Source organism: Monodelphis domestica, chromosome 6, assembly GCF_027887165.1.
Source record: "Monodelphis domestica isolate mMonDom1 chromosome 6, mMonDom1.pri, whole genome shotgun sequence".
NCBI classification, from domain to species: Eukaryota; Metazoa; Chordata; class Mammalia; order Didelphimorphia; family Didelphidae; genus Monodelphis; species Monodelphis domestica.
Window position 1 is genome coordinate 8,489,176 of NC_077232.1, and position 26,068 is coordinate 8,515,243.

General features: G+C 49.7%; 3 protein-coding genes across 4 annotated transcripts; 2 read left to right on the forward strand and 1 right to left on the reverse strand.

Annotated features, from left to right (window-relative positions):
• The first annotated feature begins 9,288 nt into the window (after positions 1 to 9,288).
• Positions 9,289 to 18,185, forward strand: SYVN1 (synoviolin 1). Its single transcript, XM_007502701.3, has 16 exons — positions 9,289 to 12,866; positions 13,020 to 13,168; positions 13,254 to 13,346; positions 13,426 to 13,578; positions 13,725 to 13,773; positions 14,251 to 14,354; positions 14,443 to 14,569; positions 14,657 to 14,756; positions 15,138 to 15,203; positions 15,294 to 15,410; positions 15,504 to 15,667; positions 15,825 to 15,950; positions 16,186 to 16,287; positions 16,395 to 16,581; positions 16,673 to 16,830; positions 16,910 to 18,185. Exons 2-16 carry the CDS (start codon positions 13,037 to 13,039, stop codon positions 17,008 to 17,010), a joined length of 1,779 nt encoding a protein of 592 aa, XP_007502763.1. The 5' UTR covers positions 9,289 to 12,866; positions 13,020 to 13,036; the 3' UTR covers positions 17,011 to 18,185.
• MRPL49 (mitochondrial ribosomal protein L49) lies at positions 18,097 to 23,565 on the reverse strand. Its single transcript, XM_007502734.3, has 4 exons — positions 22,809 to 23,565; positions 20,479 to 20,623; positions 18,694 to 18,818; positions 18,097 to 18,610 (listed from the first exon to the last, which is right to left on the reverse strand). Exons 1-4 carry the CDS (start codon positions 23,478 to 23,480, stop codon positions 18,464 to 18,466), a joined length of 1,089 nt encoding a protein of 362 aa, XP_007502796.2. The 5' UTR covers positions 23,481 to 23,565; the 3' UTR covers positions 18,097 to 18,463.
• Positions 23,081 to 25,804, forward strand: FAU (FAU ubiquitin like and ribosomal protein S30 fusion). Of its 2 annotated transcripts, none has more exons than XM_001366007.5 (5): positions 23,081 to 23,220; positions 23,471 to 23,553; positions 23,652 to 23,796; positions 25,164 to 25,219; positions 25,640 to 25,804. In XM_001366007.5, exons 2-5 carry the CDS (start codon positions 23,479 to 23,481, stop codon positions 25,763 to 25,765), a joined length of 402 nt encoding a protein of 133 aa, XP_001366044.1. In that variant the 5' UTR covers positions 23,081 to 23,220; positions 23,471 to 23,478; the 3' UTR covers positions 25,766 to 25,804. The 2 variants fall into 2 exon arrangements, with proteins under 2 accessions (XP_001366044.1, XP_007502762.1); XM_007502700.2 differs by having other exon boundaries at positions 23,100 to 23,220; positions 23,448 to 23,553.
• The last annotated feature ends 264 nt before the right edge of the window (positions 25,805 to 26,068 follow it).

Here is a 26,068-nt window from a genome sequence, read left to right on the forward strand (position 1 = left end):
GCCTTCCTAAGTGCATGAAAACTTTTCAGATTCATCAGGAGTATTTCTCTTACATTCACACTCTTCAGCTATTCTCTATTCATTCCGATTTTTGCTCCTACAAAAAGTGCTACTGTAAATATCTTTCTATATTCATGGGACCTTCCACTCTGACTTGGGACTGTGGGTCTAAAGATATGTGCCCATTTCACGACTTTTTAAAGCAGAATTCCATACTGAGAAACCCAGAGTATCCGGGCCACTGCTCCAATGGCAGGGCACTAATTTGCCTGTCTTCCTACATCCACTTAATGTTGACCATTTTTGCCTCAGAATCATCTCTGCCAATTGTTTCCATCTGATCCCTCCAAGGTGTCTATGGAGCAAGAAGAACATAACTAGTCTTCTACCTTTTCCAATCGCATTGCACTCTAGTAATGCCTTAGTAAACATGTGGCCACCTTCTCCTAGCCACCATGGATCTGCCCTTTTCCCTTTCTGCTTCCTTAGAAATTGGGGAGTGTCATGATTCACAGCAGCCCTATCATGAAAAGAATAGATAGGGTGAGGAACTAAATGAAAAGAATGCTGAGGTTAACAAATAATCAAATGGACTTTTTGTGAGAGAGCAGGTTGGCTTCACCTCAAATTCTGTTTTCCCAAGTGTGAAAAAGGGTTCCATCAAATATTCCACAGGGGAGATGTAGGCAAAAGGAATAAGAACGTCTCACAACTGAAATTATAAAGTCAACTCATCAGCCAAGTCCCATTTTAAAAACACTTTCACCAAAGATGGGAGTTGTGGTAGGTATTAGAGGAAGAGAGAAACGGCCTGGCACATTACTGTACAAATAGTGTCAGAAGTGTTAAGAGCAGAGCCCACAAAGAAAACTAAGGATAATTTTTAAAAAATGTTTATTTTTCAGCTGCATTAGGGAACATAGGAGAATGAGAGGTTGAGTGTTGGCTTCTAAAGGTGGATGGGATAATTAAAATTGAGCACAAAGGAAAAGCAAAAACTATTGAACTTCATCTTGTTTTCTTTATCAATAAGAGTATATTCTGGACAATAGATCTTCCTCACCCCCTGGGTAAATTTTCCTTTTTGCATTACTAATTTGATCTGGAAAACAGATTGGCAAGAGATTATTTAAAGCCACAACCAAAAATTTGAAGATAGACATCCCATTTCAAACCATTATGAAAGAAAACTTCCCAGATCTTAGAGCCAGAGGGCAAAGTAGACATAGGAAGAATCCATAGGGTACTTCCTATAAGGAACCCCAAGTTGAAAATTCCCAGTGTAAAATTTAAATTAATATTGAATAACTCCAAGTACTGTATTTCATAAGATTTATTAATAATTGCTTGAAGTAGAAGAAATAAAAGGACAAAATTAAAAACGTTAAGTATGACCACATGTGTAAACTTCTCCTGCCTGGCACACACCCCACCACCATAGCTGCATTCCTGGGAGCAGAGAGAGAGGGTGGAGCTACACAAAACTTATATCTTCTCTATGTTAGTATGTTAAAGTAAATATGCAAATAGGATGCTGGGAGAGAGAGAGAGTCCTGGGAATCGAATTCTTATTACACACCAAGAATATTATAGCCAAAATCTAGAGCTTCTAGGGCAAAGAAAAAAATACTGCAAGCAGACAGAAAATAGGGTTGAAAGTATCAAGGAAACAATTAGGATCACATAAGATTTAACAACCACCACAGAGAGCTTGGAAAATTATATTCCAGAAAGCAAAATCTGTAGGTTTAACATCAAGAATAATTTACCCAGTGAAATGGAGTATAATATTAACTGGAGAGGAGAAGAGCTTTAATACCATAGAAAACTTCCACACATTTCTGATGAAAACACCAGAACCATGTAGATACTTTAAAATATAAGCAGAAGAGTTGAGAGAAACAAAAATGTCAATGTAGGTGAGCAATCATATGGGACTAAAGAGATAAAAGTTTACATTCTCATATGGGGAGTATCCTCTCATAATCCTATCAATTAAAGAATTTGAGGGAGTCTAATTAGAGGTCCTGGGAGTGGTCCTGCTATGTCTTGATGATCTTTTAAAAAATGGAAAGGGAAGAGAAATAGAAATATATCAGGAGAGAAAGAGATAAAGAGGAAAGATGAGAAATTATCTCACATAATTGGAGTGTATGAATAGAGGTCTATAGGAGCAAGAAAAAAGGAGTGGGGAATGGGCAACACTTGAATCTCTGAACTGTTCAAAGAAGGAAAGAATATACACACAATTGGGTACAAAAATACATTTCACTTGACAGAAAAATAAGAGGGAAGGGGGAAAGAGAAAGTGGGGAATAATAGGGAAGGCGGTTGAGAGAATTAGTCATATAAAACTAAGATGGTTGGATTTCAAAGGGACTGAAAAGAACATAAGAACCTACTATTGGGCTCTGGGTGAGAGAACAAGAAGAGGAACAGGAATAAAAGCAGATTTCAGGCAATCTAAAGAGGGCTAACACTGAATTCCTTATCTCAGCACCCTCTTTATTAAAAAAAAAAAAGTTTAGAAAACAAAGAAGGGAACTTTTAAAAGAATAATCCAGGAGTAATTATACCTAACAATCACAACTGTGAATATGAGTGGGATAAACTCACCCACAAAATGGAAGGGGCAGCAAAATGAATTAGAAAGAATCCACAAATGAATAAATAAAGAAGTAGAATTTAATATGTGTTATTTATAAACAACTCTTAATGGCTAACAGTGCCTCCTATGTGCGAGGCACTGTGCTAAGTGCTTTAAAAATATCTTTTTTAATCCTCAACATTAGAAGGTAGATACTATTAGCCCCATTTTACAGACGAAACCAAGGCAGATAGGATAAGTGACTTCCCCAAGGTTACACAGCTTAGTAAGTGTCTGATCCTGAATTTGAGCTCCTGTCTTTCCAACTCCAGACCCACCACTCTATCCACATCACCACCTACCTGCCACTTGAAACAAAAACAGTTAAAGGAAGGGGCAGGAGCAAAATGGAGACCACCAACCGTGATGGAGGGGACAAGTGCTATGGTTTACCTTGAATCAAGGAGTACATGGAAGAGAACAGGAGAGGGAAGCCAAGACATACTGGAGAGGAAGGACAGTCAGAACTGTACTTGGAGGCAGAAGGAAGACCCTGAAGGCTCTTTCAGCAGTGCCATGGCCTGGCCAGATCTCTCCAGAAGGCAGATTCTTCAGGCAGGTATAGGAAAGATGGATAAGGGAGAGAATGGAGAACAGACGTGTAAGGAAAGGAAGCTCCAGCAGGAGCTGCTGCTGGAGTCATCTGGTCAATCAGTAATGATATATCTATGGCCATGGAGAGAGGGAAGAAGGGTGGATATGGGAGATGGTGTTATGGGATTTGGTAGGATGGGAGAGGTGAACCAGGAGCAGGAAAAGTCATGGAACACTGTGGTCCGGTGAGAAAAACCCTAGCTTTGGGATCAAAGGGCCTGGGTCCCCATACCAGCTCTGTGCCTTGCCAGCTCTGACCTCGGATGAAGCTCCTGCCTCAGTTCCCTATAGGGAAGGGTAGACGTGATGGACTCTAAAGCCCCTGTCCCCCTGTAAAACGTGGACTCCCCAGGCTTCAGACTTGGGACATGGTGCGTGGTAGAGTCAGGTGAGAGATTCACTGGTCAAGAATGAGGAGCTCAATGGGGGGCAGGGTGAGTGTGAGGCATTTGTGGGTTCACCCAGATGGAGACGTCCTGCAGGCAACCAGCTGATACCTTCCATGAGAAGAGAGCTTTGAAGGAAAGCCACAGTTACCAATTGCTTCTTACCAAATGTTGGCTAAGTCCCTGGGAGCTCTCGGGGCAGAGAGGAATTCACCCTCACCTCTGGGGTGAGCTTTGGCCCTGGGCAACCTGCCAGGTACTAGCATGGACTCCATTGGGGAGGATGAGGAGGTGAGCCCATTCAGACCATAGGGCTGGGCCTCCACCTCCTATGTGACGACTCCTGTTCAGGAGCTGGTTCCAGGCTCAGAATGAGAAATACATGACCGCCTGCAGACATACACAACCTTGAGGGGACCTCCCTTTGTCCCAGTTTTTCTTTTAATTTTCCATTCCTTTTCACTGCATCCCCTTCACTCCACCTCCATCATCCACTGAGCATTGGAGCATCTGACAGTGGTGAACAGGCCAGGCTAATGGTGGGAGGAGCAGAAGAGGGCTTCAGCTGATCGTGATGGAGAAGGTCATCATGTGTGTGATTTGGACTGAGTGGAGGTGAGATTTGGCAAAATGTGTTAGAAATTCAGGACCTTCTGAAGGAGAACAAACTTTAGACCTAGTTAGTGCTCCAGAATCCACGTCTAGTTTATGAGAGAAGCAAGAATAGGGACAATTAAGGAAGCTACACAAAGGATTCAGAACAATAAATGGGAATCTTTAGAGCTTAACTGGAAAAGGAGAAGGAATTGCCAGGCAAGTAAGAACCAAGAGAAGAGAAGGAAACTGGTGAGTGGATTGGGATTGGGAAACTTGGTGGTAATGTTTTAACTTCAAATGAATAATTAACCATACATAGTTTTAACCAGGTGCGTATTGTTGTGGTGTAAATACCCCGAGTTAGTTCCAAGAAATATTGCCCCAGATCTCAGCCATTATGGAGAGTGGGGAAATTGTGCAGTGAGGGGCAGGTGGTGCTTAGGGTAAGGTGTGATGTTTATCCCTGTTTGAAGTGTCGGCTGATTTCCCTCCTAGAGGAGATGGCAAAAGCCTCTCCCCCTCCAGGTTCTTATGGAGGATGAAGCAGTCCTCAAAGAAACACAAGCAGGGCTTCAGTGGGGAGGGGAAGGTGTTACCTCAAGTGGAAAATGAAAGACCTTTGTGAGTCAGAAGAATAAGAAGAAAATGTCCACAAGATGTTTTTAAGAACAGATGCAGAATGCATTCTGCAAACTCCGACCAGTGAATTTTAATTTCGTTCCTGGAAACATCCTAGATTGGGTCACCAAGGAGATGATTGGTGATGCTGTTAGGAAGTGATGCTTCTGGAGATGAGCGGTCCTGGGTTCAAATGTGATCTCAAATACTTCCTGGCTATATGACCCTGGGAAAATCATTTAACTCCAATCGCCTAGCCCTTATGGCTCTTCTGCCCTGGAACTGAAATTTAGTATTGATTCTAGGATAGAAGGTAAAGTGGTTTTTTTTGTGTTCGCTGTTTTTTGTTTTGTTTTGTTTTTTAAGGGGAAAGGGCTGTTCACCAAGGGCCATCATGGCTTCCTCAAGAACAGGTCCTATCGGGCTAACTTCAGCTCCTTTTTTGACAGGAGTACTAAACTGTTCAATGAGAGATACTATCGCTACAGTTTACCATTCTTGAGCAAAGCTTTTGATAAATTATTTCATAGTATTCTTGTGGAGAAAATGGAGAGCGAAGGATTAAACGATACCATAATCATGGGTTCAGAACTGGTTGGCTGGCTAGACTCAAAGAGTGACAGCTCCTGTTTTTAAAAAAGTTTTTGACTTGCTTGGTTTTTACATTGCCTAAATTTGTCCCTGAATCCTTCTCCTATAAGTTTTTTTAAGAGAAAAATTAGCTAAACCAATGGATACATTGATTACATATGTAGCGTTCCGCCCTTGTGAATCTTCTCCCTCTCACTGTTCCAAGAGAACTCTTACTGGTTCTGTCAGCATAGCTGGATGTCGCAGGCCCTGGGGATCTGCATTTGGTCCTGGGTTTTTTCTCATTTTTATTAAGGACTTCCATAAGGGCACAGATGATTTAGCCACCCCATTTGCAGATGGCACAGCTGGCAGGGGTAGCTAACACAGAGAATGACAGAATCAGGATCCAAAAAGGTATTGATGGATGCCAGCGAATAAGCTGGAATTCAGTAGAGCTGAATATAAAGGCTTGCCCTTGGGTACAAGCATCTGCTTCCCAAGTACACTATGAGGGAGGCAAGCACAGACAAACAGCAGTGAAGGAACTGACTGGAGGTTTCAGTGCACTGCCAATTGAATGAGTGACGTGGCAGCCAAAAAAGCGGGCGCCATCTTGATCATTACTATAAGGGGAGGCCAGCTTCCGGCATAGGGGAGGTGAGAAAACCACTGATTACGGTGTTCAAGCTGGTCACCATTCTTTAGGAAACACATTCATGTTAGGGAATAGAGGAGGACAATCAAGATGGCAAAGAGCCTCGAGGCCAGTTCCTATCAAGTGGGCATGTGAAGCCTGGAGGAGATTCAAGAGGAATCTGAAGGGCTATTGGGGAAGAAAGTGTCAACTTCATTTGGGCCTAGAGGTCAGAACCAGCAGTCATGGGGGTAGGGAATTTGCAGAGAGGCAGTTCTATGGCAAGAACAATCTGCCCACAATCAGAGGGGTGCCAGAGGGGAGGGGGTGGTAGGTCCCCCTCCTCAGGGGTCTCCAAGCTAAGACTGGACAACTACCTGTTTGGTTCCTTTTGTGGAGTGTTTAGACGAGAGAATCACTGAGGAGCTTTCCATCTCTGGTTCCTTGATATGGTCAACTCTGGGATATTTGTACATTCTCCTTGTACTCCACTAGAACATACGGCTGACATATAGGGAGTTTCTGCATTTGTCTTTTTGTGTATTTCAGTGCCTGGGACATCAGTAGGCTTACTTGGAAACCCAGGATATAGGGGACAAGGGATTAGGAAGACGGCAGTGAAAAACTCGGGTGACAGCCCAAGGGCCCCCACAAAGGGGATGGTTTAGAGGAGGCAAGTTAGTTCTTCAGGGGCAATGACAGAATGGTGTGAACCGGAAGCAGACAATGCTAACAATTCCACAGTTTTTAGACCCTCCATAACCTTTCATTAGGCTAATGATCACGGGGAAGAAACAATCAGTACTCTCCATTTTGTCCAAAAGGTCAGAGACAAATCTATTAATTCCTCTGCTTGAAGAGTGAAAATCCTGTGGGGATGTCTTGTTTTAGAAATCTTTGGGAGCAGCTAGGTAGGATGATAGATAGAGCTCCAGGCCTCGGTTCCAATGTGGCCTCAAACATTTCCAGGGTATCCCTGGACCCCAAGTGCCTAACCCTTACTGCTTTTCTGTCTTAGAACTGATACTAAGCTACAAGGAAAGAAGGGAGGGAGGAGGGAGAAAGGAAGAAAGGGAGAGAAGTCGTTGCCAAGCCATTATCTGAACTTAAAGAATTCTAGGGACAGGAAACAAAAAACTCCATAGCAGCATAAAATAGGAACTCGGTTGAAGAGTTTTAACTTAAAAAACAGAATACCAGCAATATTAATGTTGGAAGGTCTGGCAGTTTTGACCAAATAAACCTATCAAATTATTCATTTATTGGCCGATCCTGCCCATCCTTGAAGATAATCTGTCTCCCTGGGAAAAAAGTCAGTTCCAGGGCCCCAAACCAAAAGTCATTTCCTATGATAAAACCTGAAAGACTCGTCCTTCTTCCCTTCCTTGGATTTTCCAAATGCTTCATTGTTGTTTCATTTTTTGACCTCAATTACATATAAACAAAAATTTTGAACATTTGTTTTTAAATTTGAGTTCCAAATTCTTTCCCTCCCTCCCACTTAGAGAAGGCAAGAAATTGAATATAAATTATACATATGTAGTTGTGCACACATTTATATATTAACCATTTTGCAAAAGAAAAAAGCTTCATTATGCATTTAGACTCCATCAGTTCTTTCTCTGGACTTGTATAGCATTTTTCATCATAAGTTCTTTGGAATTGTCTTGGATCACTATTGCTGAGAATAGCCAAGTGATGTGCAGTCAATCATCACACCATATTGCTGTTACTGTGTACAATGCTCTCCTGATTCTATTCATTTCACTTTTCATCAATTCATGTAAGTTTTCCCAGGTTTTTCCAAAGGCATCTTGCCCATCATGTCCTAAAACACAGTAATATATATATATATATATATATATATATATATATATATATAGTAGTCTCTCGGTGATCAAGAATGACGACTGTCTTTGTGCAGTTTCATCTACGGTGTACCCTCATGTGGCTTTGCAGTCCAAAGGCTGAGGTGCACAGTTTGTGGCACACGGGGCCTGGGACGCCAGTTGTTACGGGAGGTGCGGCTGTGGCCTGGTGTCGGCATTCACGCGCAGCGGCAAGACGTCGACGTCGCTCATCTTCAAAGGTGGTGGTGGCGTGGTTCTTTGATTTCGACCACTTAAAGGGATGACCCGCCAGCCGCGGTGTGCTGACTGGGTGTTTGTAGGGCAGGCAATGTTTGGGACACCTTTTCTAGTCCCCTCCCTTGATTAGAGTGAGCAGTGCTGTCCTAGAGAGGGCTGCTCAGTCGCCCAGGATGCTGCCGAACGTCCCTGCTGCCCACAGGGCCGAGCGACCACTGGTCCGTGGGCCGCCTACGTGCAGGATTGTGACTACAACTGCCAGTGGTCACCTCCACCTGTTGTGTCGTCACTCCCCCATCGCCGCAGGTCTTGAAAAGGGTAGAGGGGGTTAGGATAGATGAGTGTGCACAAAGATACTTGTGCGTGAAGGAGATTTAAGTGGAAAAGCCGATGCACAGTGACAGTCCCACTCTCTCGGCGCTGGAAGCCTGGGTCCAGTGGCATGAAAAGTCGTTACACCTGGAGACTTCCTCAGCTGCATTGGATGGCCGTGTTGTCCTTTGTGCTCCAACACTCCCTAAGCACTCCACAGTGCTTTGCTGCGTCGCCCTCTCAGCCGTTGAACCTTCTTGTTGGTTTCTTCCGTCTGTTCAGCCGAAGCAGTCTTCACATGCTGGGTGAGCAAAGCCCTGGTTCACCAGGGGTCGACGACCCAATGGCTACCCTCACAAGGTTTAGCCGGCCTGTTGAAGCCGTTGCCCGGGGTGTGGCCACTGCTGCATGCTAGCAGCTACTAGGAGCCACAAGTGAGAGCTGGGTGTCAGGTGGAGGTCAGAGGCTGGAGAGCTGCCCTAAGAGGGTACGACAAGCCCTCCATACCAGAGATACTACCCCTCCCTGAGCACCCCATACACCCACAGTAATAGTCCATCACAATCATATACCACAATTGTTCAGCCATTCCCCAATTTGTGGACATCTCCTCAATGTCCAATTCTTGGTCCCCACAAAAAGAGCTGCTACATGGGGGCAACTGGCTAGCTCAATGGATAGAGAGCCAGGTCCTAGGTTCAAATCTGGCCTCAGACAATTCCCAGCTGGGTGACCCTGGGCAAGTCATTTGACCCTCATTGCCTAGCCCTTGCCACTCTTCTGCCTTGGAACCAATACACAGTATTGATTCCAAGAAGGAAGGTATGGGTTTGTATTTTTTTTTTTTAAAAAGCTGCTACAAATATTTCTGTACAGAGGTCCTTTACTTTTGGGGATATAGAAGTAATGATACTTCTGGGTGAAAGAGTTTGAACAGTTTTATAGTTGGACATAGTTTCAAATTGTTCTCCAGAATGATTGGAACAGTTCACAAGTCCACCAACAGTGCATTAGTGTAATTTTTTCCATGTCCCCTCCAACATTTGTCATTTTTTTCTGTTATATCGACTAATCTGCTAGGTGGGAGGTGGTACCTCAGAGATGTTTTAATTTACATTTCTCTAATCAAGTATGATTTAGAGCATTTTTTCATACAAGTATAGCTTTGATTTCATCTGAAAACTGCCTCTGACCATTTATCAACTGGAGAATGAACAATTATATACATTTCATTCAGTTTTCTCTATATTTGAGAAATGAGGCCTTTGCCAGCAAAATGTGCTAACCCACCCACTCCCCTTTCCTGCTTTCCTTCTAATCTTGGCTGCATTCTTTGGTTTGTACAAAAACTTTTTAATTTGATGTAATCAAAATTATCCATTTTATATCTTGTTCCAAATGCTTCATTGGCTATGGGCCTCTCTAGCCAGAAAAGCTCATTTTTGTGTTGAATGTTAACATTTACAGATATACATAACACATCCCTACCCAACCCAAAGAAACTCTTGAGTTTTTGCAAACACAAGACTTCAGTAATATTCCTTTCAGTGTTTCTACAAGTGAAAAAACTTCTAAAGATTGTTTTAAAAGATATAGTTGGTTTCCTTTACAATCTTATATATTTTCCTTTATGCATTTTAAGTCTTGTCTTTTCTTCAGGAATGCTTAGAAATCTATTTTTTTTTTAAATATAATCCTTACTTTCCATCTTAGAATCCATACTCTATTGGTTCTAAGGTAGAAGAGTGGTAAGGGCTAGGTAATGGGGGTTAAGTGACTTGTCCAGGGTCACACATCTAGGAAGTGTCTGAGGTCAGATTTGAACCTAGGACCTGGCTCTAAATCCACGGAGCCACCTAGCTGACCCTTCTATTTTATTAAATGACCAAACTTTCCCCTGAAAAAATATAGTCAGTTTTGATGGACATGTTATTCTTGGTTGTAGCCCCACTTCCCCTGCCTTCCAAAATATATTCCAAGCCTTCTGGTCCCTCAGTGGAAGCTGCCAGATCCTGGGTAATCCTGACTGGGGTTCCATGATATCTGAATTGTTTTTTGTTTTGTTTTGTTTTGTTTTTCTGGCTGCTTGCACTATTTTCTCCTTGTCCTGGGAGCTCTTGAACTTGGCTTTAACATCCCTGGGAGTAGTCATTTGCGGATTTATTGTAGGAGGTGACCTGTGGATTCTTTCAATCTCTATTTTGCCCTCTTATTCAAGAATATCAGGGGAGTTCTCTTGGGATAATTTCTTGAAATATGGTATCTAGGCTTTGACTTTATGCATTTTAAAACATTCTCCATTGTTCTCTATAATAGTTATCCAGTATTCTGAGAAGGCTTCAACACACACACACACACACACACAGGTTAAGACCCCCTGCTCCAGGGTTTCCTCTGAGCTCCCTCCATTCAGAAACAAGATCAGATGCTTGCTGAAAACTACTGGGCTTTGGGGTCACACTCCTCTACATTTCAAGCTCTTCCCTGAGGCCTATCCTGGGAAGCTCCCCAAGTCAAAGTCTTGCCCCCACACCTGAGGGAAGGCCCCAGGTCCATTACTACTTGAGGGTACTGTCCATAGTTGTTCCTTTCCCCCCTGAGCAAATCTTTCACTTTGTTCTCTGAGCCCTCATTCAGGGTTCTTGGTGCTTGCTCTTTTCCTCCTCTTCAGAAGAGCCAGGTAGCCTCTTCCCAATTTTGATGTCACCAGGAACTTTGGAACGACATACATTTTCTGCCAGCTCACCAGATACCAGCTGGATAGGGCATCTCCCTTTGCCCCTGGTGGCAATGGCCTCACATCTCCCCCATCCCTTAATGCCCCTTCCCACATTTGACAATGGCCTCATGGCTATAGCCAGGCTCTCTACTGAAAGAACTCAAGCTAGTCATTCTGCCTCTGGTCCCTGAATCAACATCTATTCTACCCTCCCTAAAATTGTATAGGGTAGAGCAGTGGTGGGGAGGCAGACAGTTCCAGCAAAGGCAGTGGAGCACCAGGGACAAACAGCGGAGGGGCCCAGCAAAGGAAATTAGAGCTGCGGGGTTCGAATAACGACTCCAGTAGGGATCCAGTCCGCCCAGGCAGCCCCCGCTGATGGAGTTGGGCAGCCTGTGGGCCCAGGTCAAGAGCTGGACTGCACGGACCCCCAGGGGCGCTAGAAGTAACAACAAAGATCTTTCCCTCCGAGAATACTTTCCCAGTAGCCTCTTTGCGGGCCGCAGGGGATCCCCCCTACCCTAATGCAAGCACCCAGCCGGCTGGTAACTCTTGGTAATAGACTAGAGACGCCCCAGCCACTTCCCCTCTCTGACCCCTCCCTACAGAAGGGGCAGTGAAGAGAAGAGGAAGACTGGGGAGGAGCTGAGCACCGAGGCTTGCCGCCTGGGGGAGAACGGAGCGGAGAGGGACCCTTCAGGTCACTTAGCGAGTCGGAGGCGCTGCCCTCAGCAAGGACCCGCTGTCCTGCGCAGCCTGGGTTTTCAGGGCGCTTCATAAATTCCTCTTTCCTAATTCCGCGCCCTGGCCGCTCTCCATCCCCCAGCCAGGGACGGTGGGGGCCACGCCCCCGCCCGGTGCGTCCTTCTCCCGTGTTGACAGTTGGCTTGGCTTCCAGAGTCGTTCCTCTTAGCAACAGCTGAGCGAAGCCCGCTTTTCCTATTGGTCTGTGGGTTTAACCTTTTTTTTTATTGGTCCGCGTGCCTCAATCTACCCAATCAAAGATAGCCACGGCGACCCATCTCACTCCACAGACCTAAGTGGGGGCTAGCGATACAGATATTCCTCTGGCGCGAAGACGTTGTTTTGTCCCCCAAAGGGAACGCGCTCGCTGAAACTTTTTCCGTGTTCTTCTTGGTCTTGTAAGCCTCATTATCCCTTCTTCCTTCCCTCCTTGAATTGTCCCATCTCAGTCCCCTTGGTTGTACACCCCTCTGAATGGTTCAGTCTGCGTATTGCGCGTCGGGAGAGGGGGGCCCCCCCCGCTGGTCTTCAAGGGGTAGACTCCTCCTCCTGGCCATCCGGGTGATACCACGTGTGATCTAGGAGACGGGGGACGCCCGGCGCCCCCAGAACCTACGTCCGATCCCCGAGGCGCCCTTCTGCCTCCCCACCTCCTACCCGCGGCGCCCCAAGTGCCCATTAAGCTCAGATCCAGAAAGGGTTCCTCGGTGTCAGTGGCTGACGGGGGCCGGTGCATTTGGTATGTCCCATCCTGCCGCCCCGAGCGGCCGGAAGTGAGGTGTCTGCGGCTCTCACTTCCGGCCCGGAGGGGGTGGGGAGTGTTGTTAACTGGTGGATCCGCCGCCGCCCCCGTCACGGTCCCCGTCAGCGCTTCCCCGCTGCTCCCCGGGTTATCGCAGCCGCTTCCTTCGCCGCCGCGGGACCAGCGGGCTCGGGAGCCCTGAGCTCCGTCCCGGTGAGTGCTGGCCGGGACAGGGAAGGGAGCGCGGGGCCCGGAGCGCCAAGGAGGGGCTGGGGTCCGTCCCAACCGGGACGCGCCCCGCCGCCCCCCCCCTCGGGCCGGACACGTGCGCCCCGCGAGGCCACTCACGCCCCTGTCCTCCTGCAGGTGTCCCGGCCGGGGCCATGTTCCGCACGGCCGTGATGATGGCGGCCAGCCTGGCGCTGACCGGGGCGGTGGTGGCCCACGCCTACTACCTCAAGCACCAGTTCTACCCCACTGTGGTCTACCTGACCAAGTCCAGCCCGAGCATGGCCGTGAGTGACTGCGAGCGGGGAAGGGACCGGGGGAGAGGGGCGGCGGGGCCGGGCAGCTACTGACGTCCGCACCTCCACTCCCCAGGTCCTATACATCCAGGCCTTCGTGCTTGTCTTCCTCCTGGGCAAGGTGATGGGCAAAGTGTTTTTCGGGCAGCTGCGAGCAGCCGAGATGGAGGTGAGGAGAGGGGACAAGGGAAGGGGAGCACGCAGGGGGACGGGGGCAGCACGGTACCAACAGGACCTTTCCCTCCCAGCACCTCTTGGAGCGCTCCTGGTACGCCGTCACAGAGACCTGTCTGGCCTTCACCGTCTTTCGGGATGACTTCAGCCCCCGGTTCGTGGCGCTCTTCACCCTCCTCCTCTTCCTCAAGTGTTTCCACTGGCTGGCTGAGGATCGGGTCGACTTTGTGAGTGGGGGTGGGGGACGTCATCGTAGTAGGGAGGGGGGCTGAAGGCACAAGATGGGAACCACAACTGTTGCGAGTTTGGGGCACAGCTGCTAGGGGAGAGAAAAAAAGGAATTTTCTGATAGCCCTCTGCTCTTCTTGCCCAGATGGAGCGCAGCCCAAACATCTCCTGGCTCTTTCACTGCCGGATTGTCTGTGAGTGGCTTCTTGATAGAGAAATGTGTTGACACTATGCTGGAAGGGTGGGACAGGAGGGATTGGTGGATTTGTTGCCTGCTAGAAGTTGATACGGGAAGGTTCAACATCCCCATCTATCTCATCCCTGTGAATGGTACCAAGGACAGGGCTCAGCCTCTGTTGCCTCTTATGTGCAGCTGGACCTGAAAGATAATTTGAGAAGTTCATTTGCATTCTCTCTCCTTGCCCTGTTCTGCTCCAGGGCATGTCAACTGTCATAAGTCCCCAGAGACTTCCTCATGTTCTGCCTCCTTACCCAGAAGTCTGGGCTGTTGCCGTTCCTCTCCAGGGTAGGCCGGGGGGGTTCCCAGAGGGCACCTGGGGCTCCTATTTCCTCTAAAATTAGTGCCAGCACCAAAACATCTTAGAAAAGGAAACCAGCCCCAAACGACTTGTGCTTGCCCCCACCTTATGGCTTCCCTTGATCCCCTATAGCCCTCATGCTCCTCCTGGGTGCTCTGGACTTCCTCTTTGTCAATCACGCCTATCACAGCATCCTGACCCGGGGGGCCTCCGTGCAGCTGGTCTTTGGCTTTGAGGTACTGATGAGGCTAAAGTGGCAGGAGGGGTGGCCCAAAGGTGCCAGTGGACCTTCGCTAATGCCTTCTATCCTCCTTCCTACCTCAGTACGCCATCCTGATGACGATGGTTCTTACAATCTTCATCAAATATGTTCTGCACTCAATCGATCTCCAGAACGAGAACCCCTGGGACAACAAGGCTGTCTACATGCTCTACACAGAATTGTTCACAGGTGAGGTCCCCAAGCCCTTCTCAGGTGGCTGTGGGATGAGGCATTACAGCAACCTTAGGGCCTCTCCATGTGCCTTTCCTTCTTCAGGCTTCATCAAAGTCCTGCTCTACATGGCCTTCATGACCATCATGATCAAGGTGCACACCTTCCCACTCTTTGCCATCCGGCCCATGTACCTGGCCATGAGGTAGGTTTTCCTATGCCTTCTGCTCTCACCCCAGGGCTTCTGGGGATCTTCTGCATTAGACTGAGAGCTCCATGTGGGCAAAGACCTTTGTAGTAGGGAGCCCCAGAGGACTCAGGAGCAGTAAAATAGCACCTGGTCAGGCCTATTCTTATGGAGGATCTGTGTGGAGGAGAGCAGGGAGACCCCCTGGAAGGCCAAGAAATCAGCTGAGGATGAAGGGATGTGGGCCTAAATGAAGAGGAAGAGATGGGGACGGGTGCAAGAGGGTTGGGGAAGACAATCCCTAAACCTTGGCTAGACAGTAAGTTGTGCCCTGGGGGAACACCCTTGACCGAAGGAGGCTGCTGTCAGGGAGCTGACAGACCTATCCTGTCATTTCAGGCAGTTTAAGAAGGCAGTGACGGATGCGATCATGTCTCGCCGGGCCATCCGAAACATGAACACACTGTGAGTCCTCCCCCTGTGCGCTTGCAGGCTCCTCCCTTCTGGGCCTCGGGCCCCAAAGGCTCTGGCTTACCTGGGCTGCTCTTTCCTCAGGTACCCAGATGCCACTCCCGAGGAGCTCCAGGCCATGGACAATGTCTGCATCATCTGCAGAGAAGAAATGGTGACTGGAGCCAAGAGGCTTCCCTGCAACCATATCTTCCATACCAGGTAAGGTGACAGGCTGGCACTGGCTTCCTGAGCCAAGGGAGGAGGCAGAGGCCAGTCCTCAGTGTTCCTTCTGCTTGGATTCTGCCTCTGCAGCTGCCTGCGATCCTGGTTCCAGCGGCAGCAAACCTGCCCCACCTGCCGAATGGATGTCCTGCGAGCTTCACTTCCTGTCCAGTCCCCACCAGCCCCAGAGCCTCCTGAGCAGGGCCCTCCCCCTGCTCCACACCAGCCCCCTATCATCCCCCCACCCCCCAACTGTAAGTATCTCAGGCCTCCACAGACCCTGAACTTCCACCTGTTTCAGGGAGGCTATCCATGCATTCCCTGTGTTGCCTCTCATCCTTTTCATCTTGGGGGTTAGCTTTTCTGGGCCCCAGGCCTTTTTGACTTCATACTGTCTCCTTCTCATTGCAGTTCCCCAAGGCCTCCTGCCTCCATTTCCTCCTGGGATGTTCCCCTTGTGGCCTCCCATGGGCCCCTTTCCTCCTATGCCTCCCCCCAGCAATGCAGATGTCCCTCCTTCCTCACCTTCCACCTCAGGTGAGTCAGGTTGAGTGTCAGGAAGCAGTTCTATCTCCTAGATTGACGTTGGTCTTGATGGGTGTTAACCTGGGCTTATTCTTTGGGGGAGAAGGGAGCCTGGGTTCCTGAGCCCTAGACCTGGAAGGGCAAATGGGAACTGCCCCCATTTTCCCTGGGGTGTGTGGGGAATGGGAGGAAAGCCTGGCAGAATCTTGAATGTATCTCTGATGGTTTGTGTGCTTGCTTTTCCTAGCCAATACCCCTCGGCCCAATGGGTCTGTCTCTGAGACCGCTCCGGCTCCCGGCTTTCCCTTCCCTCCCCCCTGGATGGGCATGCCCCTGCCTCCACCATTTGGTAAGTCAGAGCCCTCCCAGACTAAGTTTTTTGGGTTGGGGAGCCTTTGGTTCCCTCTGTGGGGCCCAGCTTGAATATCTTTGGCACATCTGCTTTGTGCTCTTCAGGGTTCCCCCCCATGCCAGTGCCCCCAGCAGGCTTTGCAGGCCTGACTCCTGAGGAGCTGCAGGCCCTGGAGGGCCATGAGCGGCAGCATCTGGAAGCTCGACTCCAAAGCCTTCGAAACATCCACACCCTGCTGGACGCTGCCATGCTGCAGATTAACCAGTACCTCACTGTGCTGGCCTCTCTGGGGTAAGACCCCTGGGCAGGACAGGGCAGGGCAGCTGGGGGCCAGACCTGGCTTGCCGGCCCAATGATCACCTTTCTCCGGCTCCTTCCTCAGCCCTCCCCGACCTCCTGCTCCTGCCAGTCCTCCTGAGGCATCTACAATGGCTGCTGCAGCATCCTCTTCCAGCAGCATCCCCAGCTCTGAAGCGACACCCCCCTCCCCAGGAGAGTCCCCACTCCCCCCTGACACAGCACAGCCGCAGCCAGATACAGGTAAGGAATCTCCGGGGCAGGGTGGGTGAGGAGCACCTGGCTCGGGCATGGCCAGACCTCTCCTGTCTTCCAATTGTAGAGTCTCTTGGGGCAGAGGAGCTGAGTGAAGATGGGGAGCCCAACACGGTCGAGCTCCGCCGCCGCCGCCTGCAGAAGCTGGAGTCCCCTGCCTCTCACTGACACTGCCCAGCCTCATCCCACTCCCCAACCTCGTGTTTTGACTGTGGTGCCCTCGTGCTCGGGTGAGAAGTGGATCCCACCTCCCACTGCCAAGTGCCGTCTCCCCTCTCACCAGGCTTTGGAAAAGAATTTGAGGTTCCTGTGACCTCTCCTGGAAGGAAGGAAGGCCTGAGCCCACTCACACCACTTGGGAGCCCTCGAATCCAAATCATGTGGCTTGGGCTGATTCCTCATCCCCTAGACTGGACTAGAGGTCTGGTGGGTCAGTCTCCTTGCTGGCCCTTCACCTACCCCCCACAGCCTCCCTTAACTCCAGGCAGAGTTGGGGCTGTTGAGGTCTTTGAGAGCCCAGTTTCCTGTCCTACTTATTCCCCTCCATTCAGGGGCCCAGGAAGAGGGTGGACACTGAAGACACATTCCCTCAGGAGCTGGCAAAAGGCCAGCTCTCAGGGCAGAGGGAGTGTACCCTGTTCCCAACAGTATTAGCTCTAGCTCCCAGGACGGGGCTCCAGGCGAGCTGGGCTTCATTGGCCCCTACCTCCAGCGGTCCCTTTCTAGTACTAGTAGCCCCTCCTTCACACTCCCATCCATGTCTTGTAGGTGACCCCGTCTCAGGAAAGTTGAGTGCCTCAGCTAGGCTGGGGCAGCCTGCTCAGTATGGCTGGTGGGCACCTCTGAGGGGCCCTCCATGCTGCTCCTTGAGACGTCTCCCCCTGACGGGATGAGATGTTGGAAGCCCCTGGTCCTCTGGTGTAACAAGACTGAGCCTCCATTGTCCGTCCATGGCCAAAAGCTCTCTTTTCTTATCCCCAAGCTGGGCCAGGACAAAGCCTGTCTCTAAACCAAACAGTCCCCTGAGGGGAAGCGAGCTCAGCTTTCTGAAACTTCTTGATTGGAGGGGGGAAGGAGGGATTCCTTGTTGCTGGCTTTGGGCTAAGCCCCAGCCCACAACTTGTTTCAGATGTAGGCAGCAGCAGCAGCCCCCCCACGGCAGAGAGGGGGAGATCAAGCCAGGAGCAGGCCTTGCCTCCCCCCTGCTCCTCTTCCTTTGTTCCCTTTGTTTTGTGTGTTACACAAGTTGCTGGAGACAGTTTCAGATTATTTAATTTGTAAATACTGTACAAATTTTAATAGCTTCAATTGTATATACGGCCAAAATAAAAACTTGCATTAAAGTTGGTGCCAGGTCGTGCCGTGGTGCCCCTCCCCCTGGCCATTACTGTTTTGTCATCTTTGCTGAGCTGTTCCTAAGATTCCCAGCTGGGAAGTAATAGGGCAATTAGGACAAACCCCTCCTGGCCCACACCTGACTTTCAGCCACAAGCAGGGAGCAGCAGGGGTGCTGCTGGTGCTGAAACAAAGGGGCCCCACTGGCCTTTGAGTCACCAGTCACTGAAATGCATTCCTCCAGGCCTGTCTGTCTCAGTGCCCCTGGTGGGGATGGTGGCCAGCCTCAGAAGCCCTTCTCCAGGAGCCAGGCTTTGAGCTGTTGGTCAAAGTAACCTTTGATCCGCAGGGTCCCAGTCACCTCATTGACCTGTGTCACGGGCTTCTTCCCCAATAGTGGGGTCAGGAATTCTTCAACGTCTTTCTGCAGGGCCTAGGGGGCAAAGAGAAACCAGTCAGGGCCAGTGCCTGCCCCCTGCCAGCCAAGGCTCCCTATCCCATGACCCTCCTACTTACCCAAATGTCCCCCTCCACCTTTCGGATCAGAGTCATTTGTCGGTTGCCATGTGTGAGCTCAGTGTAGACTGGAACGTTGTGCATCCGGGATCGCCGAACAATGTAGGGGAGGTTCGGTAGAGGGTCTGCAGCAGGGAGAAACCAGTCACTGAGCACTCTTGGGTCCAGCTGCCTACTCAGAGGCACAGTCTGTCCCAGGGATAGTGACTCCTGGGTCCTGCTTTGAGAAGTCTGCCCTAGAACAAAGCTGAGTGTGGCCCTGTGGCATCTCAGTCAACAAGAATTATCTGATTAAGCACCCAGGAGAAGACTTGTCCCCCTTCCTAGGAGCCAAGAGCTGGGGTATCCCAGACAATGGACAGCCCTCCCCAAGCAAGGTCACAGAGTGTGTGTCTCCTGGATTTGGATGAATTTCCAAATGGACAAAGTTTATAGGGGCATCAAAACAAACTAATCCAAAGGGTCCTCCCCAGGCTTCTGGAGTGCTTACTAGAGGTCCCTAATCTGGATGGGATCTTTTCTTTCAATAAAGTGGCAGCCTTCCTTGTAACCCCATGGATTTGATTTTGTAACATTTTCCTGAGAAGTTCACTTGTTGGACCAGCCTGCCCAAGTGGCTGAGGACTCCCATGTCTTCTCTACCAAGGAGCACTCCTGGACTTCTTCCCTCCAAGGGGTACAGGTGCTCAAAACAGACAAACCACATGCCCTGAGTTGGTCTGTTCTGTGTGGTTTGGCTCCTGGGTGACATTGTGTTTCTGGTGAAAGGAAATTTTGGGTTCTCTTTGTCCATACTGAGTTTGCATTTGTGAAAAGGGAATCCTTTGTTCTTTGCCAAGTAGGAGTTAACACTTTGGAATAACAATAATTTAAGTACCCCTACTTAGTACCTCATTAGACTGAAGATAAGGTTAACTCTCTTTTGTCTGCTTTAGAATTAATCAACAAAAGGAATACACCCATACTTAACCCTAAAGTTGGGGAAGTCCACAAACTCTTACTCCTAGGAGGAGAGTTAATACCTTTAGAGGTGAGAGGCCAGCAAGATACTTGGAAGAGCTCCACCCTTTTTGCTAACTTTTGAATTCTTTTAAAAGTTCAAACACTCAGAAAGGTGTGGTTCCAAAGGTGTGAATCCTAGGAGAAGAGTGGCTACCTTCAGAGGATGAAAGGTGTGACAATTTTGGAAATTTGACTGTCAACTGTGAAGAGGGGACAGGATAGGAAACCATCCAAAAAGCCAAAAAATGCTTGGGCTGGCAGTCTGGTGGAAAGTGTCTCCTGGAGATAGTCTTTGAGGAAACCTCATTGGAGACTGCAGTGTGGATCCTGACTTCAGCTTAGACTACTTGTTGGTTGGGTGAGTGAAAAGAAGGTTTATTCCCTTCCTAGTTTCCAAAGAGACTAGCTTCCATCTTGGAGGAGGCCACATGATTACTCACTATCTATGCTCCTGGCTGAGGAGTATAGGTATTTTCTCTGACATCTTTCACATTTCTCTACTTCATTGTTTCCCCTCTTATTTTGGTAAATAAACTGCATCCAGCCATTAAATTTAACCTTTACATCCTCCAGTCCACTGCAAAGAGCACTGGGTTCAAATTCTGGCCCCTGCTTCCTATGTAACCCTTGGACAAGCCTGAAGCTTTCCTTTCTTTGTCTTGGAAAGGAATAGCACCAAATTATTCCTAAAACCTCTGGTAACACAAACCCCAATTTCCATCTTCCAAGACCTCCCTCTACCCCCTGAGGAGCAAACCCCAAATCCCATTTCCCTGTCCTCACCTTTTGGAGGCTGCCAGCCACTTGGCGTGGGGTAACTCTGGTGTTTGGGGGGCTCTGGGATGACAGTGGGTGGGATGAGGCGTTCCACAAATGCATATTCTTCTGTGGACTCCACTATGCCAGGGTAGGTAAATGGCTCCTGGCTCTAAGACAGAGACATTGGTCTTCCTCAGTGCCCACCTAATGCCCACTTTGATTAACTCAGCTGGAAATAGGATACCTCCTGAATCAGGTTCCAACTCACTATTTTCATCTCATCTAAGGAGAACATCTGTCCCATCCCATCCCATCCCAGTTTCTTCATCTATAAAATGGGAAGGTTGGACTAGATGGCTTCCAATGTCCCGTCCAGCCCCAAATCTATGATCCTATGAATGACCAATATGGAAGCATCTTCTACCTGCCTGGAAGACCTTCACAACCCTCCAATCCCATGTGCTTCACTCATGCAGCTTTCCCAGCCAGAGGCTGCCTTGAGATTTGGCTATTCAGACCATAAGAAGCACCCACTATATGCAGGGAACCTGGGGGCTCAAACAGTTCTCAAAAGAACTATGAAAAGTTGTCTGAAAACTGAAAAACAGCTCTAAACCAAGAATGCCAAGTGAACTGGCAATCAGAGGTCTGACCTCAAACACAGCAAAGTGGCAGAAATGACCCCAAAACACAGATGCTGCCACTTCAAGGCACCTCAAATTGCTCTAAAAACTGCCCAGACCAAGGCCTGAAAGTTACCAAAATAGGCAAAGAACCAAGATGCCTGTCGACAGGGGAAGCAACGAATGCCACAATAAAGATGAAGATCTCCAAGAAGCAGGAGAAGACAAGGAGGAATGCCTGGTGCCAACAGAGAGCACAGTAACTCGGTGTAAGTGTAAACAACACCCCCAAAAAAACAAAGAGAGAAAAGAAAATGTCCCTCCCCCCTTCTCCAGTAGCAGAGAATGGAATGTGGTTATTTTTGATGAACTACGTACGGTTTCCTCTTTTCTGTTTTATTGTTAGTTACCAGAAGCAGCATGACGGGTGGGGAAAAAAAGACAGTAGAAAAAGGAAAGATCCGTTCCCGGAGCCCTGAGCTCTCTGCTGACCGCTGGTTGGTCTGCCTGTCCAAGGCAGAACATGAGAACCCAGAGTGAGCAGGGAAAGAAGGTGGAAGTGAGGGGTGGAGAAGGCCCAAGTGGCTGCTAGCAAGAGTCACACCTTTCCAAGTACAGAGGGAGTCCTGGGGGACCCTGCCTCTCCCTACTCTTCAGCTTTTTCCTCTGACCAGTTCTCCTAAGAACCCAAGGCTCCACTGGAGGCCAGCTTTCCTTCCCCCTCTGCCTCCGGGTGACCTTTGTCTTGTCCATCCCTCTCCCTGGAAGGTGTGTCCATTCTGGGGCCCTCAGCTCATGGTCACTAAGGAGGGCCCAGACCAAGCACATTCCCACCTTCTTCCTTCCCTCCACACTCTGGGTGTTGTTCTTTGCCCTGCAGCCCTTTATGGGATGTTTGCCTTGGTCAGAGTGGCAAGGCTAGCTTCCTTTCCTCTCAGGTAGTGGCACGGAGACCTTGAACCCTCCACCTCTTCAGAATCCCTCTGCTCCTAACCAGGCACCTTCTCCTCTTGGGCTCCCTGGGGCAGGCCTGGCCTGGAGCGTAGCATGGACCCTTGGTTGTTCCCTTTAGGCTGTCACAACAGCAGCTCCCCCAGGGAAGGGGCTACCTCACATACAGGGAGGCCCCAGGCAGGCACCTGATACAGGTTACCAGTACCTGGGGAGGTTCCCAGGGGCTCAAGGGCAACCTGTAACCGCCTGAAAGGAGAGCACAGCCTTAAGCACGGCTCCAGCGTCTCCTGGGGAGGGGATCCCCTTGCCCCTGCGGCCTGGCACTCTCCTCCACCTCCCTTAGTCCCCTCCTGGTCCCAAGTGCTAAAACCCTTGGGGTCACTTCCCCCACCCCTGCTTGACAAAGGAGAAAACTAAAGCCCTCGGGGAGGAGGGGGTGCTGCACCCCTCCCCAGGTCCTGGACCCTAAACGGGAGGGGGGAAAGGGGGTCGTGGCCTCCAGAAGCCTGTATGAAGTGCTTCCTGCGCATCGAACACCCCTCCCCAGGCCCGCATATCTCAGGGCTGGCCTTGAGCCTCGGTTTCCCCATGACCTGGGGAGTGGGGTCTTCCCAGGCAGAAGACCCTGACGCGGATCCCGGCTCTGCCCGGATGTTCTGAGCCTGTTTCCCCATTTATCCCTGGGCCGCAGGAGAGGGGTGTAAGCTTAGAGATCGGACACCTCGAGAGAGTCCCTTCCCCTAACCCTGTCCTTGGCAGAGAAGAAGCTGTGCTCACCTGCCACCGGACCCCGCAGACTGGGCGTCCTCGCAGCGCGAAAGCCCTCAGCCCGGCCCTGAGGGTAGATGCTGCCAGCGCCACCGCCATAGCGCAACTACTCTTCCTGGGCAGGGGGTGGGACTTCCGCCTCTTCCCTAACCCCGCCCCCTGCCCCTCGCGCAGTCGCCGATACCCGAGAAGCCCGACCCCGCCTCTGCTCTCTTCCCCTTCCCTTGGGTCAGCTCCAGCTCGAACGAGCGACTTCCTCCCGCTGGGCTGTACTCCGCTCCGATTGGTTGAAGGGGACGTAGGCGTCCGTGTGCGTAAGCACGCACCCGGCGTGTTGGGACGAACGTGCGCGCCCTCGGCCCCTGCCTCTCTTTCTCGTCTCCATCTTCGCCGCGGCGGAAGCAGGACGAGCGTGTCCGAGGTAAGTGCGCGGTCCGGGATCGGGGCAGCGGGGAGGCCGAGGCACGAGGCAGCCCCGGGTTCCCAGGCCATCATCGGGGCCAGCTTCAGGCCTCCGGCCCGGCCTCTACCCACCCAGCCCGAGCCCCCTCGCTTCCCCTGGGCCAGTCCTCTTCCAAACCTCGCTCCCCTCTTTGTCGCCCCGGCCCTCCCCGCTGGCCCCTGCCTGACCGGGGCCTCGGCTCTCAGCCGCCGCTTGTGTCTCCCTGCAGTCGCCACCATGCAGCTGTTTGTCCGCGCGCAGGCCCTGCACACCCTCCAGGTGACCGGGCAGGAGACCGTCGCCCAAATCAAGGTAAGCGAGGCGGGGACACGGGCTTCCGGAAGATCGGAGGACTGGGGGAGAGGAAGAGGTTTCGCTGGCCCGGGCTTACTGGTTCCGCTGTCTTACAGGCACACGTGGCCTCCCTAGAGGGCATTGCTCCCGAGGATCAGGTCCTGCTTCTAGGGGGCTCCCCGTTGGAGGATGAAGCCATCTTGGGGCAGTGTGGGGTGGAGCCTCTGGCCACTCTGGAAGTGGCTGGCCGAATGCTAGGAGGTAAGTGGGCCTGGGTTCTCTAATGCCCTTCATTTGTGCATGCCCTCCCTGCCCACCAAAAAGTCCTCCGAGTCTCTCATTCCACCTCTGTCTCGAGTGGACATCGTTCAATCGCCAAAATAATGGCCGTTTTGTCTTCTTTTACCGCCTAGCAACCCCATTTTACAGATGAGGAAACTGGGGCAGAGATGTTGTGGGGTTCTCCTCAGTTGCATTCCCTATCAGTATCTACTGAACCACTTCCTTGAATTGTGATTGATCATAGTTCAGAATTGTTAAGGTGTTTGTTTTTTTAATCCTTATTTTCTGTCTTGGAATTGATGGTCAGATCCAAGACAGAAGAGGGGTGAGGGCTAGGCAGTGGGACTTAAGTGACTTAATCAGGGTCACCCAGCTAGGAAGTGTAAATTGTTCTGGCGCTGCCACAAATCAGTTGTACCTCAGCTCTGAAACCATTTTCCCCTCTTAAAGCACAGCCACGTTGTGTTCAGCCATTCCTCAGGTTATGGATGTTTGGTTTCTAGTCCCTTGCTATTACAGAAAAGTTGATCTAGATGGTTTTGTATGGATGGATGTTTTCTCTTTGCATCTAGACTTCGGATCCATATCCATACCATTGGCTCAAAGGGCTTCCATTTGGGAGTCAGAACCCTAATCCTAAATTGCTTTGCTTTCCAGAATGACCCAACCAACTCATAGGTTACTCTCAATGGCTCTCCTCCTTCCTGTTACCCCTTCCCGATTGCATTTGGTCTGCCTGTGCATGTCCTTTGGTCACTTATCCATTGGGGGGTGATACTTAGTGCTACCAATTCTTTATCATTTTTGACACCTCTTATCAAGACTTTCTCCACAAACTTTTTCACCCCAGTTAATGCCCATTTTTGTTGTGTTGGATTTGTTTGTGCAATTCAGTGGATAGTTGAGTTTGTCCATTTTATCTTCTGTTCTCTATTCTGTATTTGATCATAAACCCTCTCCTGGAGGCAATTTCTCCCTTCCTCACATTTGTTTATGATGTGATTCTTTATCTTGATGGGATCTTGAAGCAAATACTCTGAATGCTAAGTTCTAGCAGTTACTCTCATCTTTTGGAACTTGGCAGATCCTTAAACATGAATGTGGTACTTTCTGCCCTTGATCGGCTTGTTGGGTTTTGGTTATTGACGCTGAGTAAATGTTTAGGCTCTTCAGCCCTCCTATCCTAAATCTGACTTTTAGTAGCCTGTATGAGTGGGAAATGATGTACCTTTTTAGAGCCCTGGGCTACAGGTAATTACTTCCAGATTTTATAGTTTTACTATTGCCCAGCTTAAAAGTTCTATGTATAATTCTCGTGGTTTATTTTGTCTCCTTTCCTCCCTCAGGTAAAGTCCATGGCTCTTTGGCCCGAGCTGGAAAAGTGAGGGGTCAGACTCCCAAGGTGAGCCTAGGTCTGAGCTGTGCTGTTGGAACTTGGACTTGCCCTACCTGTTGATTAGAGGGCAGTCTAGTAAGCCTCAGCCTTTCCTCTTCTGTGGATATTCGGCTGACTTAATGACTGACACCTCTCCCAGCTTTGGGAGAGCAGGGACCAGATCTTAATTACAGAGTGAATGGATGAAGTGTTTATTGCTTACTTTGTCCAAAGCGTGATGGATACAAATAGGGAGGACCCGACACCACCATCCCTAGCCCACTTTCTAATAGCACAATCTCACAACATTGAAAAGTAAGGACCGGAGTCTTCTGTTGCCCACTGCCACCTAGCTCATGTTTTTGCCAAGGCCCCTAACAATGTTTATGTGTACACACAGCAAGTTGTTAAAATACCTGAAGTCTACCTCAATTATCTTATTCCTAGGTGGCCAAGCAGGAGAAGAAGAAGAAGAAGACTGGGCGTGCCAAGAGGAGGATGCAATACAATCGACGCTTCGTCAATGTAGTGCCCACCTTTGGCAAGAAGAAGGGCCCCAATGCCAACTCCTAATCCCCTGGTAGTTTCCACAATAAAGCCCCTACGACTATACTGAGACACTGTTTTTTCTGGGGGACATTGGGAGAAGGGTAGAAAATGGGCAAATGGAATAAGTGGGTGGGCCTGCCCTCCTGAGGTATTTGCTAGGAGGAAGCTTTGCCATTTCCCAACCAATGAAATCCTCTCAGAGGAGTTGCCTCCTGATGCCTGTGATTCCACACTCATCTTTGCCAATTTTTCACAGTTTAGTTGAAAGCATAAACAAGATCTTAAAAGCAAGAATGAAATGGGAGCAGCAGTAGTACAGAGTTGTGC